The sequence below is a fragment of the Lissotriton vulgaris genome, chromosome 3_1 (genome assembly GCF_964263255.1).
Source record: "Lissotriton vulgaris chromosome 3_1, aLisVul1.2, whole genome shotgun sequence".
Classification (NCBI taxonomy): Eukaryota; Metazoa; Chordata; class Amphibia; order Caudata; family Salamandridae; genus Lissotriton; species Lissotriton vulgaris.
The window spans coordinates 392117313-392136715 of NC_141689.1; the positions used below are offsets into that span (position 1 = coordinate 392117313).

The following is a 19403-nucleotide window of genomic DNA, read 5'->3' on the forward strand; positions in this document are numbered from 1 at the left end:
CCAGTTGCAGATCTGGGTTGACTCCATCTTTGTTCTTTAGCTCACTTTACCACCCCAGTTCAGACCCAGCCATATGCAAATCAGTCTTGACCCAGTTCCTCATGAGAACAGTCCAGCCCAAACTGCCAAGCCAGGTCTTCCCTGGACTGGAAACCGGTGTGATGGTAACACCCCTCATCAGCCACGTTAGTTTGAATCCAGTGGCAAAGTGAGCAAGGGACCTATGTCTGGGTATACCCTGCCACCTTAGGTGAACAAAGCAAGCACCCGCCTCTAACCTGTATAAAGGGATGTTGTCATCCCGTCCGTGCAGCGGGCGGGTGCAGCGGGCGCGCCAAGGGCAAGCCCGTCTGCGCCCGTCCGCAACCGGACGGGGCCAGGGGCCATGACCCCTGTCCATTTCCACAGCCCTCATATAAGATATAACTTCAATGAGCTGCTTAGTCTGAGACCTTTGGCAAAAAGGGAATGTGCCCATTTACATCACCCTTTAAATTTGCCCTTTCATTGTCGATACTGCCATCTCTACCCAAGAGGCACTATGTCAATTGAACATCAGCAATCTTTTAAAATATTTCTTCTAAATTGTAGATCGCTGCCCAAGCATCAAACTGAAGTATCCTTACTGCTCGAAGAGCATAATCCGGATTTAGTCTTTTTCACAGAGACATGGTTAACCCCTTCGTCTGTGCCCAACCTCGTCCAAGCATTACCACAGGGCTATCAAATAGCCAGGACAGACCGTACTTTAGGAAAGGGAGGAGGCTTAGCCATAGTGTTTAAAGACAGTTATATCTGCCGATGTATTTCCACTTCTATTCTGGACTGTGAAAGCATGTCATTTAGCTTGGAACTGTCACCAAACTTAAATTTCTCCGGAGTTTTGGCCTACCGCCCCCCTGGCTTGGTCAGACAGTTTCTAGACTCAGCTCCCTCAGCAATTGCAGATTTGGCCACTACATCGGCCAATTTCACGCTGCTAGGTGATTTAAACATGCATTTCGAAGACACTGCTGATCACGCTGCCCAAGAACTAATTGCCGGCCTATCTGCATTACAGCTGATCCAACTCGTCCCCTCACCCACTCATGTGAAAGGACATTTACTAGACCCAGTATTTAGCAACTGCCTGAGTCTAGTGATAGAGCCCCCTATTGTCCTCCCAAGGACAGACCATCAACTTGTCCCGCTAATTTGGCGCATCCCTAAACTGCCTGCTCTTTCGACAGGATTACGGGAGGCTCGAGATTAGCCCAAATTGTCAACTGATGAGTGGACGCACGAGCTTCAAGCCTCAATCCCCCTTATCACCACAGATCCCACAGTAGCCAATGATACTTTCAATAATTGGATAACCCAGTCATTAGACACCATTCTCCCAGTGGTAAAAACACTGGCTAAAAGATGCAGGATGTCAGCCCCCTGGTACACCACAGACCTTAGGGAGATTAAACGGAGGTGTAAAAGGCTGGAGAGGAAATGGCGTCTGGACTATACAGATCTAGACAAAGCTGCATATAGAAATTCCATCAGGGACTATAAATTGGAGATTAAGAAGGCTCAATCCCAGCATTACAGGCAAAAGATTAATGATGCTAGGTCCAATTCAAAAGAAATATATAGGATAGTAAAAAGTCTCACTGTCCTTCCCCAGACTCCCATAAACAGTGATAATTTACAAGTTCGCTGTAATGAGCTGGCAGACTACTTTTTTTAATAAAATAGACCTTATATACTCTGCCTTTCCAACCACCCTACCAAAGAATCTAGTAGCCACTTCTGACCGCTCCAAACTTGGTGTGATAGATAGTGTGTCACCAGTGCTGGAGAATTTCCCTTTGTTGCATTCGGACCTATTAGCCATCTTAATGACCCAGGTAAAATCAGGCTCCCCCGCCTATCCCGCCCCTCCCAGTTTTTTAAGGACCGTCAGCCAGACCATCCTCCCGGTTATGCTGAAGGTACTCAATGCCTCAATTTCCATTAACACAGTTCCTTCTAAGTGGAAAGAAGCCAGGGTAAAGGCACTTGTTAAGAAACCTAATCTGAGCATTAATAACTTCAGCAATTATCGTCCAATCTCCCTGCTTCCTTGAGCCAGTAAGCTACTGGAAAAATATATCAACAGCCTTCTGACCAATTTTCTAGAGGAAAACAGTCTCCTTGATCCCTCGCAGGCCAGCTTCCGCCCCAAACATGGGACGGAGTCGGCTTTACTGGCGGTCCTGGAGGAAACAAGGGGCATATTAGATCGGGGAGGATCGGTGGCAGCTATACTCCTCGATCTGAGTGCCGCTTTTGATACTGTAAATCACATAATCTTATTGCAGCGCCTCCGGGAAATTGTGATTCAAGGAGGAGCGCTGGAGTGGATCTGTTCATTCCTATCCAATAGAAAATTTCAGGTCTTCGAGGGAGCCACCATCTCTACCAGCAGGCCCTTGGACTGTGGAGTCCCGCAGGGTTCTTCATTAAGCCCGACGTTGTTTAACGTCTATATGAGACGACTGGCTGGGATCGTCCGTCCGTATGGTATTAAGATCGTGACCTACGCGGATGATACCCAGCTGGTGGTCTCCCTCACGCGGGCTCGGGACCCTGTGGGCACAGTGGACCTGGCGGGATGCCTGAGTGAGGTCAGCAGCTGGATGACCCTGTCTTATCTCAAACTTAATGGGGATAAGACAGAGGTCGTGATGTTGGGACATCCAGCTCCATCCGCGATCAACCAGATCTGGCCAGCTTGCCTGGGCACTCCTCCAGTCCCCAGGGATGTCATCAAGAGCCTGGGTGTCTGGCTGGACAAATCCTTGACGTTTGACCATCAGGCCGTTGTACTATCTGCCACCTGTTTTGGCCTCATTAGAATGTTGAGGAAGATTCTTCCGCTGTTAACCTTTTGAGGCGAGACAAATTGTGGTCCAAGGACTGATTCTCTCGAGGTTAGATTTCGGGAATGCGCTTTACCTTGGGGCCCCGGATTTAACACTAAAGAAGCTACAAGTGATTCAAAATTGCGCGGCTCGGACCCTGCTCCATATCCCCCGCAGGACCTCTGTGAAAGCCGGACTAATAAGAATACACTGGCTCCCGGTGAAGGACAGGATCAGTTTCAAATCTCACTGTGTCGCCCACTAATCCTTTTGGGAAACTGGTCCAATGATCAGTCGCCCTTTATTTACTCCCTACCTTCCCAGCAGACAGCTTCGGTCTACCAACGCCTTACTTGCTGTTGTGCCAAAGGTTAAACGGTCCAGATCAGGAGGTCGTTCTTTCTCTCTGAATGCGGCCAAACTGTGGAACAGTTTACCTTTTCACCAAAGGTCCAACTCGGACCTTACCTCTTTTAGGAAACACTTGAAAACTTTTCTGTTCAATAAATAGTGTGTTTCTGTTTTGCATTACAGCCCAACTGAGATTACTTGTTAGCTATCAGCGCTGGGACGCCCCCGGGCAGCTATATGCGCTTTACAAAACCCATTTTCATTTCATTTCATTTTCATTTCATGATGGACGGAGCATTGAAGCTTTTTAGACTCTCACCCCAGGCACAGATCTGGGTTGAATCCATCATCTTTCCATGTCGAGGGCAGACACTCATAGACAGAGCTCCTTAACTGAACAATGTATGTGGGCCAAAACTCCATGTCTCCACCAATAGAATACACAGTTAGAATCTCCTCACAGCCAACATTGTCACATCCTCCTTTTACAAACAACTCTCATAGCCCCATTCCAAGACAAATGGACAGAGGGCATTTTACTGCACCGTTAACAAATAAGTAAAGCCCTATATCCTTCTAACAAAGACATATTAGGAGACCTCCCTCCACCTACCACCAGCATATATTTAATCTTACCGGCCCCAGTGTTCACAACTAGAAGGTTTCCCCCTGCTCTCATATAGGTAAACTCTCTTCCGAAGATTGGCTAAGGAAGAGAGGCCTGGTGAGGGAATTAATTTGAGTGGTGTAACATGAGTAGAGTGAAAGACAATGCACAATATCCTGTATTGGTGTCTAAAGGATTCTCCCATCTAAAATGTATTGTGGCAACCTGGAAAATAAGCCTAAAAATGGGGGTAGAGGAATGAGCCTTTACCTACATTGGCCCAGAACGGATACACCGAAGCATAACCTTTAACCTTGCTTTCTCAGCAGTAGAGCCTATCAAGTGACACATATTCAAACATTCCAGATTCTAAACCTACCTAGACTTCCATACACTGCACAAACAACTAAATCAAACCACAGGCTCCCAGGTAGTCATTTTAGAATTTACAGTATATAAAATGTTACTAAACAAAATTACATCCTAAAAGAAAAGACCACCTCACATGTCAAAGTCCGTAAAAAAAAATTGAAATGAAAGGTGTTACATGGGCGGGTGGCAAACAACCTTTATGATTTATGTACAATATATAGGTCTACCATCTGACTCTGTCACAGAAATAACACATTTCCTATTTTGCATGTTCAATTAACTCATGGGGCTTTCCTGGACCTTGTAATATAGTTCAGTTAAAACAATTAGCCTCTCACATGTGAATCAATGATTTCTATAGGAATGTCCAGAAATTTCCTTTTAGAGTTGTGTCCTCATGAGATGCAGTCATAGATTATATAACATATATATTATAGCATGATAATAGATAACAGGGATATGTAGCCCACATATTTATTATCTCTGGGCAATTATGTTTAGACTGGCAGTAATTTAGTAGGTGTATTTTGGATTTTCCTATGTGTCTATAGTCAATTTCTCTTTCATTTTGTAGATATAGTCTATCTGTGCATAATACCCATTACCATATTTAGCACATCCTTCTACCCAGCTATGTTTCTTGAATCACAATCAACTATAATACTCACTCAAAAAGTCACCAGTGTTTTTCTTCATAACAGAGTATTCCCATGTCTGTTCTGTGATTGAATGTTTTCTCTTGGCTAGATGCAAAATTTATATTTGAAATAATTGTTTTTTCCTTACATTTGCTTTTTCATGACTCAAATTCACTGTATATTTGTAATGTGATCAGAATTTTGTAGCTAAAAATGGTCAAGCCTTTCAAGAAAAGAGTTATGATGTAGTGATGAATTATTAAAAATACATATATTGTCTTCTTCCTATGCAGTTATAACCTCACCTGATCTGCACAAACATGGAGACATTTGGGTGGTTCCTAACACTGATCATGTCTGTACAAGATTCTTCTTTGTGTAAGTGCCGGTTCAAACCTTGATATCCTCTCTTTGAAATTCATTGGTTCGCATTTACCTCAAATGTATCCTTTGTTTTGCACATTATACTGATATCCACACTGTCATCCACAATTCAACTTCTGTGCTGATGATACAGGTGCATACTTGATTCTACTGTCAGAGGTCACAATGGTAAATAATGTTCAAATCATAATGAAGTATATGTGAATGAATCCATTTTCTATGTACAGCAGTCATTGAAACCACTTTTTTAATGAGCATTATGATTCTAGCAGTTATTTGTGTAATATATATATATTTGGCCCCGGGTGTCCCACTCACAAGGCCTAGGCGTCAGGTGTATCTGTACCCTCCTCCCTTGTATCTTTTTTAAAAAGCAGTCTCAGGACAGGTGACTAAGTCCCCGAGTTCTGCAAAGGTTGTCACAACATTTTCTTTCATGCTGTGCGCCACAAATTAGAGCACCCGCTCCTCCTGCAGTGCCACTCCTGCTGGACGGAGGTGGCCAGAGGAAAAAAAGACCCCTTGGCCAATCAGAATGCTCTATTTTTTAAGTTTGGGTCATGGGTTTCTCGGGAGAGTCTTTGGAATCAAACCATCTACAAATACAAATATTTGTCTACCTTAATTTCGCATAAAACACTGCATGGTTTATCTAGCTTCCTGCATTGTTTATCTAGCTTCCAACTAAATTTAGTATAATTCCGTTCCGCCATTTGCACTGTAGGCCTTTTCAAAAAAGTCTATGGAAAATGCTTAGGGACTTTGCGTTTTGGGAACCCGCTTTTTCTCGGACCTGCTTGACTGATCACCCCAAAACTTTTCATGAAGAATCTAGGCAAGGACGATTTCTTTGGATGTCCTTGATGCCCACGGGTCTTCTGGAGAATCTGAGTGAAGCATAGACACAGACGAGGCTGAAGACTTCAAGAACAGCAAGAACAGGAGCAACAGAAGTCTTTCTTGATGCAGTCTATGTTCCAGTCGAAGCCCAAGTATCCAGCGGGTTGAAGAGTGTCTTGGTTTCAGAGGTAAGCCGTGTTCCACTACAAATCTGAGGACCCACCCACAAGGGAGCCCTTAAGTACCCCAGTAAAAGGGTTGGAACGACACATGGGTCCTTCCCAGTAGAGGGGCTGGACAGAGGGGAGGATATTACACTGTCCTTTGTCCAATTTCACGCCAGAGTGGGAACCAAGGGACCCTGAACTTGCTCAAACCAGAGTATTCAAGGAGGGCACCAAATGTGCCCATCAATGCAGTCTGCTAGCACTGGAAGGCGCACCATCCCAGACTCATACACTAAGTCCTGTCTCTGAGGTGGTCAGGCCTCCCTGTGACAGGAAACCTATTGTTTTAGCTTGCCCTGCTCGAGCTCAGCTTAGGAGCAGGAGAGCAGAATCGTTTCTGTGGTCGGCAGAAGCACTAGCTGGCTGCCAGACTCTAAAAGGCTGGTACCAGGAGTACAGGGGGCTCTCCGAAAGGGCACCCCTGTACTTGGGATCATACCCCCAACACCTGAAGCGGTGTTTGGGTATGATTCCAATATGTTTGATACCAAACATCACCATATTGGGCTCAGCCATTATATAGTTAGACATCTCGTAATGTCCACTATATATCTTAAAATGGTTGACAGCAATTACAAAGCCTGGAGAATCGACTCCAGAGTTTGTAGGTGTGTCCTGCTCATGCAAGGGCACACTTACACTTAAAACCAAACACCCTTCCTTTAGAGCTGAAGGGCCTTCCATGGGTGTGGCTTATAGGTTTTATTTGTATTGACCTCAGATATGAAGAAACGTGGGAAACATCCTTTACAACGCAACTTTTACCACGCAGTGCCTTTACGACGCAACTTTCACAACGCAAACCATTACAACGCATTGCGCTGGTGGGCGCTCTAGGATAGGGAATACGTTTAATTTACTATCCAACACCTTCCCCAGTGTCCACGGGGACTGGAGTTGGAATAGTAAATTAAACTATTCACTATCCAGCACCCCAAAGCGATATGCGTTGTAAAGGTTTTCATTGTAAAAACTGTGTTGTAAAGGCATGCATGGTAATAGCATGCGTTGTAATGTCATACATCCAAGAAACGTATATCTGTTGTGAGGGGTGCAAGTACCAACTCACGCAGGCTGCAGTGGCAGGCCTGAAGTTAGAGCTGAAGTAGACTCCTAGGGGTGACACAATACCTTCTGCTGCCCAAGGGAGACCCCTGGTGTAACTATTCCCTGAGTACCTCAGAACCATATACTAGAGACTTACAAGGGTACACCAGTAGCCAATTGTGGAGGTACAAAAGTACCTAACAAAGCCATATTTGGAGAGAGAACACATATGCTGGGGTCCTGATTAGCAAAATCCCAGAAAACTACAGTAAAAGCACACTGAAACCAGGCACAAAGTGGGGGAACCCATGAAAGCAGATCCTTCCTTTCATACACTTAGTCAAAGGAACAAGTGCAAAGCAAAAGTCTTTCTTTCTCCGCCCATATTAAAAAACTGGCTGGCTGTTGCGTCGGTCTTCTTAAGTCTCTGCGGTCCTTTTTCCCGCTGCTCCCTCAAGCGGCTAGAGAAACTGTCACATGCGCTCTTATCCTTTCCCGCCTGGATTACGCAAACGCACTCTTTGTCGGCTCCCCCGGCTATCTGCTTAAAAAGCTTCAGTTAATCCAGAATACGGCTGCAAGACTGCTATTGGGTATTCCAGCATGGAATAGCGTGTCCTCTCTTCTTCGCTCTCTTCACTGGCTTTCTGTGGCTGAGAGGGTCAGGTTCAAATCTTTAATGTTGGCCCACTGTGCTCTCCATGACGTTGGGCCCCTCTATCTTCAGAAGTGGTTTTCCTCTTACTCCCCGGCTCGTGCCTTGCGATCTGCGACCGAGTGCCTTGCCCGGGTGCCTCGCTTTAGGCTTCAGATGATGGGCGGCAGTTCCCTCGTGGTGAAGGCCAATGTTGCCTGGAATACCCTCCCCTTTCCCTGAGGTCCATCCAGAACCCTGCCATCTTCAAAAAGAAACTTAAGACTCACCTCTTTGTTTGTTAATTTCCTCTTGTACCCTCTCAGGCATTGCACCAGGACACTCTTGAGTAGCCGTGCAGTATACAAGTGGACTTAACATAATATAACATAACATTTAGAAGTACCTAAACAGTTGATTAAGAAAGAAAAATGACCCAAAGTAAATACGACACAAATACATAATAAATATCTCTTATTTGTGTGAATTTTCACATCAAAATGAACAAAATCTATTGGAGGGGTCTTGAGATATAAATTATTAAGCACATCGTAAATCAAACAAGTATTGACAACTACCTCGGTCAGCGCTTACTTGGAAAACTTCTGGAAAGTTGTGCTTGGTTACTCCAGCCTGCTTTGAATGGCCAACTCCAACAGGGAGCAAGTCATAGAGCCCAGTAAGGCTTGGCATGATAGATGCCTTGCAGCCAAAACAGTGTCCATCTACAGAAAAAAAAATTTAGGGGATTTTACTGTAAGAGCATGTTAAACACATGTTCCACTTTTAAAATATAGTTCCCTGTCTTAGGGTTAGATAGGCCTGCATTAACGGTGATTGATATATCTAACCCTTTAACTGCTCCGAGCGTTCCGCGCCAGTGCGGAACGCTCTATTGAGCAGGCGGGGCCGCGACGGCCAACGGACAGGCGCAGCACTACAAATGTAGTGCATGCGACGGACGTTGGCCGTCAGAAGCAGCCATGAGGTTAAAACGGAGGTCTGTACTTTGTCATTATTTTAAGTAGCAAAGTACCCCTTGTATCATGTTCTATGCAATTATAAGTTAACTTGTATCAGTTTCCAGTTCTGGGTGAGCCTATTATACATATACCTTTTAAGGGTCATAGCTTTGACGGGGGTGTGTTTAGCAGGCCTCAGTGCTCTTTCAGAGTCGAGAAACCAATAGCATCAGCCAAAAACGTTAGAGGTGATCATGTGAAATTTTAATTTAATTTCCTTGCAAACAACCTATCAAAGATATTGATTTGCAATCTGGTCTTGTTAAATACGCATATGTTGCTGAACTGGGGTTGCTTATAGAATAATGGTGACAGTTCAAGTATTCATGATCGCAGGAATAGATTATTCCAAAAGATTAATCAATTGAAATGTGTTTATTTTCTAGAATATCTAGAACTGTCATGAGAAATTCCTGGGCACCTTCTTGAAAGTTTCAAGTAAATTGTGCTTACCTGTATACATATCAGCAGTATCGCAAATACCCATCGCATAAAGAGGTGCATGCTTACATTGTTCTCATTAAAGGTGGCAGTGCTCTACATAGTAGCTTATCTATGTTCTCAATTTTGTGAAGAAGGGGGTTAAAGTGAAACATAGCATTTACATGTATGTTACAGTAGCAATTTACTATAGATAAATTAGAAAACTGAGATCCTACTGTATCCTTTGCTTTGTCCACTTTCAGATTGTCCTGTTGATGCTGCTCTACCTGTGTAACTTTTTTTGTCTTTCTAATCTACTCTACTTTCATCAAACATCAGTTTGTTGGAGAATGTACGATTTTGAGCAATTAGACATTGACCCGAGCAAACCTCTCAGTAAATTGTTCTCTCTAATACAGAAGATGTCTGTATTTACTTTGCTTTCATCAAAATCAAGAAGGTTCAGTGCAGAAAGTGACCTAATGCATGACAGTGCATTTCGTCCTGAAAAGGTTTTGAACTATATTTATCATTCTTACATCCAGACTTAATTCGTGTGATTTATTTATGATAACAACATAAGCTAAACACATAAAAAAGTGTTCTGGCTCACATACCGATCTTTTACCAACAGGAATCTAGCACTGCACGTACCTATTTATTAGGGGTTCCTCTATATGGTCTGACCTCACCAAAACTGACTCAGTCAGTTCTGCTGGGATATTTAATTAAGTCTGCCATTTTTCCCATCACTCTGTTCAGTAGTCCCTACTCTACTTTTAGATTATGGTTCAAAGCAATCCCTGAATGTTAACAGTGGTTTAGAAATTTTACTAAACCAACTGTACTTAAAACTGACTTCTCTAGTTTATCAGTTTTTTTACCCACTTTTTAACATAGTGGTAAGTTTAATCTTTGATGGGCCATCTTGTCTATTGAGCCAAGCTGAATAATAACTAAGGGTGGACGTAGTTGGCAGAGTATCACTACACAGAATTCTGCAGAATTGATCAAAAACTCTGTAAATTCTCTGCAACTCCATTCCATCTCACCACAATATATAACACAGAAACCTCATAAATAACTCTGGGCCCTAGTCACAGAAATAACTTAAGACAAAATCCTAAACTTACTACTTTTGGTATTCACAGAAGTTAGGATTTTGTCTTAAGTTTGTCTTAAGACAGACTTAAGACGGACTTAAGTTAGGATTTTGTCTTAAGTCTGTCTTAAGTCTGTCTTAAGACAAACTTAAGACAAAATCCTAACTTCTGTGAATTCCAAAAGTAGTAAGTTTAGGATTTTGTCTTAAGTTAGTTCGGTGAATCGGGCCCTAAGATATTACATGCTAAAATCCATATAATCATCTCACAATAGTGAAAATGAAAATACAGCAAGCAGTGAGAGAAGTGATGATTTTGATGTCCTCACTAACCTAGGGAGAGAACCAAACAAATGCTTTGAACACAAAGACCACATAATGCTGAACGATTGGTGGTGACCCCAAGCACAGTTATGGGCAAAAACAAAATACAATCCCACCCAAAAGCCCTGCAAAGTATTAAGGGACAATATTCTAGGGTGCCGTGAATATTAAGCAGAGATGTGATGATTTTGGGGTCCTTCCTAACCTAGGGAGAGGACCAAGCAGATGCCTTGAAGACAAAGAGCACATCATGCTGAAACGATTAAGTGGTGGTCCTATCCTCCTCGGACCACCCCAAGCACAGTTATGGGCAAAAATACAATCACAACCAAAGGCACTGCAAAGCATTCTGGGATGATATTCTAGGCTGCAGTGAATAATATAGTATACCATGTCAAAACATTCCTCATGGGGCATGCTCTTAGGCTCAGCTCAGAGCTAATACTATAATATTCACTAAACTCTAGAATCTCGCCCCATAATGCTTTGCTGGGCCTTTGGTTGGCATTATATTTTTACCCATAAGTTTGCTTGGGGTGGTTGGAGGAGGATGGGACCACCACAATTTTTGAGCAGGATATGCTCTTTGTGTTCAAGGCGCCTGCTTGGTCCCCTGGGGGGGGACCAAGCAGGCGCCTCAAAATCATCACCTCTCTCATTAACTAATAATTTTCAAAGCTCACTTTTGTGAATTAGTTACATGCTTAGTAGCATGTAAACGTAAAATTGTTTTATCAATGAAATATGGGTGCAGTAGCATATTCCAGAGTTTATGCATGAAGTCCGTGTCTTAATTTGTAATTTGTAATTTGTAATTTATATTTGTATTGCGCATTATCACCAACGGTCTCTAAGCGTGAACAGAAATGTCACATATCTTTAGTAAAAGAAATATTAATTATCTTTGCATGCTTAAATACATATTGCTATCTCACAAAAATGAAAATATAGCAAGCAGTGCCCTTAATTAAACATTAAATAATTCTAGCTTTACATACTAAAATTCATAAAGTCATCTCACAAAAGTGAAAATGAAAAATAGCAAGCAGTGAGAGACGTGAGGATTTTGGGGTCCTTCCTAACCTAGGGAGAGGACCAAGCAGATGCCTTGAACACAAATAGCACATCATGCTGAAATGATTTGGTGGTGGTCCCATCCTCCTAGGACCATCCCAAGCACAAGTATGGGCAAAAAAACAATCCCAACCAAAGGCCATGCAAATCATTATGGGACGATATTCTAGACTGCAGTGAATATTATAGTATCCAATAGCAAAACATTCCTCAAGGGGCAGGCTCTCTGGCCCACTGAGAGCTAATACTATAATATTCACTAAACTCTAGAATCTTGCCCCATAATGCTTTGCTGGGCCTTTGGTTGGCATTGTATTTTTGCCCATAACTTTGCTTGGGGTGGTCCTAGGAGGATAGGACCACCACTGAATTGATCAGCATGATATGCTCTTGGTGTTTGAGGCATCTACTTGCCCTCCCCCAGGTAAGGGGTGACCCCAAAATCATCACCTCTGGCATTGCGTGATGTTTTTTAAAGTTCACTTTAGTGAATTGGTTATATGCTTTTGAGCAGGCAAAGGCAAAGGCAAAGGCAAAGGCAAAGGCAAAGGCAAAGGCAAAGGCAAAGGCGATTTACCAAAATCGTTGTGGGTACAGTAGATAACTCCATTTCCTAACGGAGTTGGTATTCTTGCATCAATTCCGTGTTTTTAATGAAATGCATAGTTATCAAATCTCCGCAACGTTCGCAAGCGGAGCGGAATTCATTGCCCAAAATTAATAATTACCAGTTTCTGTAACTGTAACATTTCTGTATTAATCTGTGAGCACTGACCATATCTATACCTCTTACTTATTTGAAGTAATGTAGAAGGTATGTTATAGAATTTATGAAGCTGTTAAGTTTGGTGCAGCAGGCAGAAAATAATGGATTTTGTTCTTGTTATCTTATTTGTAATGTGCAGGAAAGTGATCAGTGTAGAGTAAAACATAGGCACATTCTGTCTTCTTGGTGTGATTGGCAAGTTCTGAGAGAGAATGTATTTATTACTAAAAAGCTTTAAGGCCAATTATAAACTTCTGGTCCAAGATTTCTGGGCTCAGCCCAATCCTATAAGACTCACACTACCTCACTAATGCAAAACAACATACTGAAAACACTGTTAGAAATTGCCAGTGGTATCTGTTGGTCCTATTCCTTTATTTGGTACTGAAAATCCGATGCTGGTAACCAACACATTTTTACCTTAGACTGAGTTCATCCTTCTGACATAATGCCCAAATAACCATCTTCAATAATTTTGGAATCCATTTTAACAACACTCTGACTAAATGGATTTTGACCCTTGAAATAAAAGAAGCTGCAGCAAAAAGCAATGTGTCTACCATTAACATTTTACTACTTTCAAGCACAGATTCACAAGTGCACATTTGTGAATGCCTGTGCTTGCCAGCATTAACAAATTAATTAGAGTCCGGCCTAATGGTTTTGCCACTGCTTACTTTTCCTGTATTGTTGGTTTCTATGCAGTAACAACATGCTAGCACATCTGCTTTTGTAATTGTTGTTGTTGTTGGCTAGCATTTTCATATCCTAGAATCGACTATCAGTATGGCATTGCTGTGCATTCTGGTATTGCAGGTTTGACACCTTAGCAGCATGCAGTCTGATACAGTTTTATGGAGCCATCCAGTCAGTGATGTATTTTTTCATCTGGAAAGAGAACAGCTAATATTAGACTTTGGAGAGCAGTTTTAGTTTTTTGACTTACTACACATATGCTAATGCTTTTCACATGCTGTTACCCTTGAAATGTGCATCTTGTTTTCAGTTTATTCAGCATATGCGACATGTAGCCATATATTCCCATTCCCAATATTGCCTAAAGAGTTCCTTGTTTGCTCATGCAGCAGCTTGTTGAAAACTGGCTTCCCTTTTACAGAAGTGAACTGAGGATGGGCACTAACATTATCACATGCTTTCCTCCAAATAGTACTTCATAGTTTGTTCTAAGAACTTCATGCATCCTCAAGTGAATGGAGACCAGCATCAAATTGGAAACCATATTCACCTTTGGATTTTTTTTCAGACCCTTATGGCCAGCATCACCAGATAACTAGAGGTACCTCAGTTTGTTGCGATATTCCACATTATAAGATGTTAAAAAGTTATACCCTTTATTTTGCGAGCAGTGAGACCAGTGGGTGCTGTTACCACACATAAAAAGTTTCAACTTTTCTCTTTTGTTCTACGTGTGCATTAAGCACATGTCTACTTGACTACTAACATGGAGAAGTGTTGGCTTGTTTCAGGTACATTCAGTTTTCCCATACTGAACTCCATAGTAAGCCAATGCTGTTATGTCCCTGAAAACCTTTAACAGCTCCTCATTAAGTTTTCTGAATTCACTTTTCACCTGATCCATAGCATTTTCGACTACATTCATAGTTATGGCTGCCTCATTTTCTACCATAGGATGACAGAGTCTATTGTTTTCTGTGTTCTAGCTCACCTGAAAACTGTCTTTCGCAACTTCAGCTGCTACTGTTTCCTCTAATTGAATTTCATCATTCAACATTTAAAAAAAGTTGGAAACACTGGACACTGATTATGATCTTTCAGTGCATTGGAAACCTTTACATAGCAGCCATGGTGACCTAAAAGGTCTTCTGCACTAAACTAAGATGTAAGCAATTACAGAAGAGCCATGTACAAAAATATGATTTTTCTGCGCTCTCACAACGTAGACTATGATAATTGAGACTCGCTCTGTTGTCTCTCTGTAAACAACGGTTGGAGCCTGAAACAACGATGTAACTTCCATATTTTTCTCATCATTGTTTCTATATGCCTAGAACCAAACTACTTCAAACAGTCATAGGTTCTATAATCAACACTTCTATAGGGATAAAATATGTCAAGTTAGTTTTCTGTTACCTTGTATCCTGTACACCTTCAATAAAGACTATATAATAAAAATTAAAAATAAATAAAACTGTAGTTTTCCTTGTCTTAGTACTCTATGGTCCTGAATGAGCAAGATACTGGATCTCTGCAAATTACTTCACACTATTTTTCATTTTGACACAGGACCTTAACTGGCTCAAATGACATTCTTACTCTTGATGTGTAAGCTAGAACAACTCAGTTAATCTGACGCTTCACGTGAGCCTCTATACTAAAAGCAACTTCAGACGGAAGTTATACAACTTCTTACATAAAGAGCTCTCTGCTGAGATCTCTTTTCATACATATTTAATTTATCTCCTTTCAGACTTTGTTAGACAGGAATTGGCATATTGTGCTAAAGAAATGGAATTATCTGCAATAAAATGACATCAGAACATCGATATTTGCATTTTACATTGACAAAATGATGAGGTTGTAGTCAATAATACGTTTGGAATCCTCACTTCTCTTTACATTGTATGTGCTTTTGGTTATATGCCAGTGACAGAATGTCTGACTGCAGACTTGAAGACTTTAGAGATAACAGGCCTAGGGAAACCAAAGTGACGCTTTGTGTAGTATTTCCCTTTTGCTTTATATCTGCAACAACAGTACTTTCCACATATGTGTGGCTGTCAGTCTGTCAAAAAAACTTTATTTGGTTTATCGCAACCATAAAGCATGCAATACATAATTTATAATAATCAATATTTTAAAAGCCTGGTATTGCCAGTAAAACATTTATTCAAATGTTTACAATTTTTATAAAAATTCCAGTCCTGTTCCAACAACAATTAGTTATTCCATGTCCGCTTTCAGTAGGAGGTTGTCCACCAGTGTCATGAACTTTACGCCTCAGCAAATTAAAATATTATATGAACCACCCATCCAGCTTGTTACAGCCTGCCTGCAGGTGTGGATGTTTAATTCATTTAGAGCTCCTTTTGGAAAGGGGCGACCACTCGGTCCCCCCGAACGTATGGTGGAGTACCCCGATCCCCCCAGGAAGCCATCTTGGGCGGGAGGCGAGTCTCGGCTGGTATGCCCGAAGCGGCGTAGCCGGGGCGCGCTTTTTCCGCCCTAGAGTGGGTTGTCCTAGACACTGAAGCCGCCAGCCACGCCCCCGGAGGCGGGCGGAGGCGGGTTCACGCCCGCCCGAAGAAGGATAAAAGGAGCAACAAGCCAAGGAAGCATCCTCTTGTTCCTGTGCTCTGAAGCTGCACCTCCCCGCTGCACGTGAGCTCGAGACGGAACGAAGAGCCAATTTTGACCCACCCACCAGCCCCTGGAGACAGCAAGTGGTTTTGAAATAAAGTTTAGATGTGGTAACTCTATTTCTTACAGGTTGTTGTGATTAAAGTGTGGTTTTAGTATGCAATAAAGTGAATGATTCCTTACAGTATGTTTTTCGAATAAAGTATTTTGCACCAGTGTTGATCAATGATGTTTCAATAGTCATACTTAAAGCGGTTATTGTTTTGTTTTTAATTTAGTATTGCTAGTTAATGTCGTATTTATTTTGGTCGGGCGGTAAGGTCATGATCGGTGAGCAGTAATTGGAAGATCCCTATGGTGGGGGCGTCACCCATTACGGATGGGAGCGCCCGGGGGGAGGTGGCCATTGGCCCCTCAACGGGGAGGCGGTCCCTTCTAAGGATGGGACGCCAAAAGGAAAGGGAAGGCGGTCAAGGCCCCTCCCTGGATAGGAGGGGCTACGGGCCCCTACTGGGAATTTCCCGGGCCAGGACATCTGCGACGGCAGATGTGGTAAATTGTGTGGGGTGGGGAGGGGGGTTTACGCTACCTTCTAGACACCTCACACGAGTCCTCGGACGACCATAAAATGGCGTCGAGTTCATTGGGGCCCCCGTCAAGTCAAGGGAAATTGGTATGTGCACATGAGGTACAGCCCTCTGTGCGGTCGCCCCTCGCAAGTGAGGGGGTAATTCTGGTTTAGGGATCTGACACCGGTTACGACCTTGCCGTTGGCCCTTAACGTTAGGATGTACAATTTCAAGTTAAAATGTATTTGTAGGATGTTAGTTTCGGCTAGGAGAACCTTTGTATTAGAAATATGTTAAGGTTAGCCAAACATCGTAATGTGGAAATGAAATTGTACATAATATGAAACTGTTATTTTAATGTTTTGATTTTGTTTCATATTTTAATAAATACGGCCGGGAGGGTCACTCCCTCCCGCCTTCCAAAAGTTCAGAACTGTTTCCGGTTTCCCATCCTTGGGGATTGTGTTGAGAGGGGGTGGCGGGTATCTCAGCCATATAGGAAATTTCTTCTTTCGTCTTTTACAATGACGCAAACACACATCAAGTGGCAAATAGATTCTGTGAGGTATTCACATAAACAACAATTTTCAACCTGGTGTTTACTTTTCCAAGTGGGAATCAAGTCCTCCGAGTAATAATCTCCTAATCGGTACAGCATAAACCTCATTTTTAATGTTAGTCGAAAATGAGCCGCTAAATAGGCTTGCAGTTTTAGCTTTGTATATGAGTTTATTACAGCACAGGCGTGTCGGCGTTTGGTTAATCTACTTTTGTCTTCCATAAAGGATAATTTCTTGGCCGTGGCATTGCACACTCTGATAAATGCTGTTCTTTTCATCTTGTTATTCCAAGCTTTGTCGATATCTAAAACTTTCAGGGCTGTAGCCAAGTAGTTGTCCCATGTATTTGGTGTTTTCTGATTAAACTGAGCCCTTATTTTGGTCCAGCATAGATTATTCAGAGATCCAGGTACTGATGCTCGGAATTTCCAGCACAGTTTTGCAAAAGTTGCTTTTTTTTTATATTCCTGGTCTGAAGACCAAATTCCAGGCATATATGTGCTAGAGATGCTCCTTTAGGAAGGTTAAAAACTGCTTTGTATACTTTTGTCTGCAGCTCATTTAAAATATCGATTTCTTAACCATGCCATATTTCAAGGCCGTAGGCCAGAGTTGGGAGTAGTTGGGCTGCAATTATTTTCAAGAGGTGATGTGGGAAGGACATCGTAGTTTCTTGTACAGCTGTTTATAGGCAAAAATTAATGATTGGGCTTTTGTTTTTATATCTTCTTTTTGCTCCGTAAAGGACATACTTCGGCGCACTTTAATACCCAGGTATTTATATGATTTAATTTCCTCAATTTGTGCGCCCTTTGCGTACCATTTATGTTTTCCGGGCCTAGGGCGTGCTAGTCGCACCACCTTTGTTTTTTTCTTATTTAATTCCAATCCTAAGTGATCAAGAAAATCGGTCAAGTTGTTGATTACTCTTATTATTTTTTCCTCCGTCCACTTCTGCAAATTATGTAGAATACATGATGCGAAAAGTTTTGCCTCAAAATCGATCAGGGCAATGAGCCTGAAGTTTCCAGGCTTAGTCCGACTGTCATTTTTATAGATTGGATGAAATATGTTCCCTCTCCAGGAATACAGCATCTTATTCTCGCAATATAGGTGGTTAAAAAGTGGTGTGAGATAGTTAGCCCAAAAGTCAGGATCTTGCTTAAAAGAGCATTTGGGAGGCCATTTGGCCCTGCGGCACCCGCAGTTTACAACTTTTTTTATCACTACTTTTAGGTGATTTGTTGTTGTTAGGGTTGTTAGCTCTTGAATGATGGGTTTCATTTGGTCTCCTTCCGATTGCACTTTTTCCAGTATGGGGCGTCCTGTTGCAGTTGAACGGGGATTTGCGTGCTCCGATTTATATAGACCTGTTTCTTCCCACTTATGTGTGTCAGTTTGTGAGTTATTATACAATTTGTCAATATGTCGTATCCAAGCTGACTCACTTAATCCCGCATTTTGGTGCATTCCTATTCCTTTTGTTAGATTATTTATTAGACCCGAGAATTTGCTGCTGTTCGGCAATTTGCTTGCCCATAGCAATTTTTCCCAAAGGTTTACAGTATGCACCCTTTTTGGATCCCTACACATTTTCTTGTATTCCTTTCTCATTTTTATGATATTACTATTGACTATTGCTATTATGTGACTAAAATCTTGCTGTCTACCTGTTTTGTTCTGGGACTCATTTGGAATCTCACAAGTAGCATACTGCTCTATAAATGACGAAAATTATTTGTCACTGGGGCACCTTTTACCCACAGTAAAATGTGAATATGTGGGACGCCTCTCGCTTGATACTCCTTCTCTGAAAAGTACAACAACCTCATCAAGTGGTCATTTATTTTTGCAGATGAATTTAAAGTATAGCTTGAAACCTATGGTTGAAGTAACTACAGACATTTCCTGAATCCAGCTAATACAGTTCGCTAGGTGTCATAAAATTAATACCAGCATTGTTTGAGTCAGCTTGCCTCAGAAACTCATGGAGATCATCCCAAGCATACTCACACATTTGGGAGTTTCAAACCTGGTAGGTGCACCTAAATTAAACAACATGCACTTTAACTCGGCATGCTGACTGCATCAGTACTCGTTTATACCATGTTGACCAGGAATGAGATTTATGAGTTTGCACTCGGAAATTTCGACATTTAATGAATTTATATGAAGCAATTCTGTGATATTAATATTAAGGATTTGTGCTCCTGTTTTGAGAATGTATGCTGTAGCACAAAGCAGCCAGTTC

At 42.0% G+C, this 19403-nt stretch overlaps 1 protein-coding gene across 2 annotated transcripts in view; it reads left to right on the forward strand.

The window, feature by feature from the left end:
• The window catches only part of PARP8 (poly(ADP-ribose) polymerase family member 8), a 670996-nt gene that overhangs the window by 623014 nt on the left and 28579 nt on the right, over positions 1-19403 (forward strand). For both annotated transcript variants that reach the window (XM_086960612.1, XM_086960613.1), the window contains one exon: positions 5135-5219. In XM_086960612.1, coding sequence (XP_086816738.1) covers positions 5135-5219 — 85 coding nt within the window. The remainder of the gene's footprint in view (positions 1-5134; positions 5220-19403) is intronic.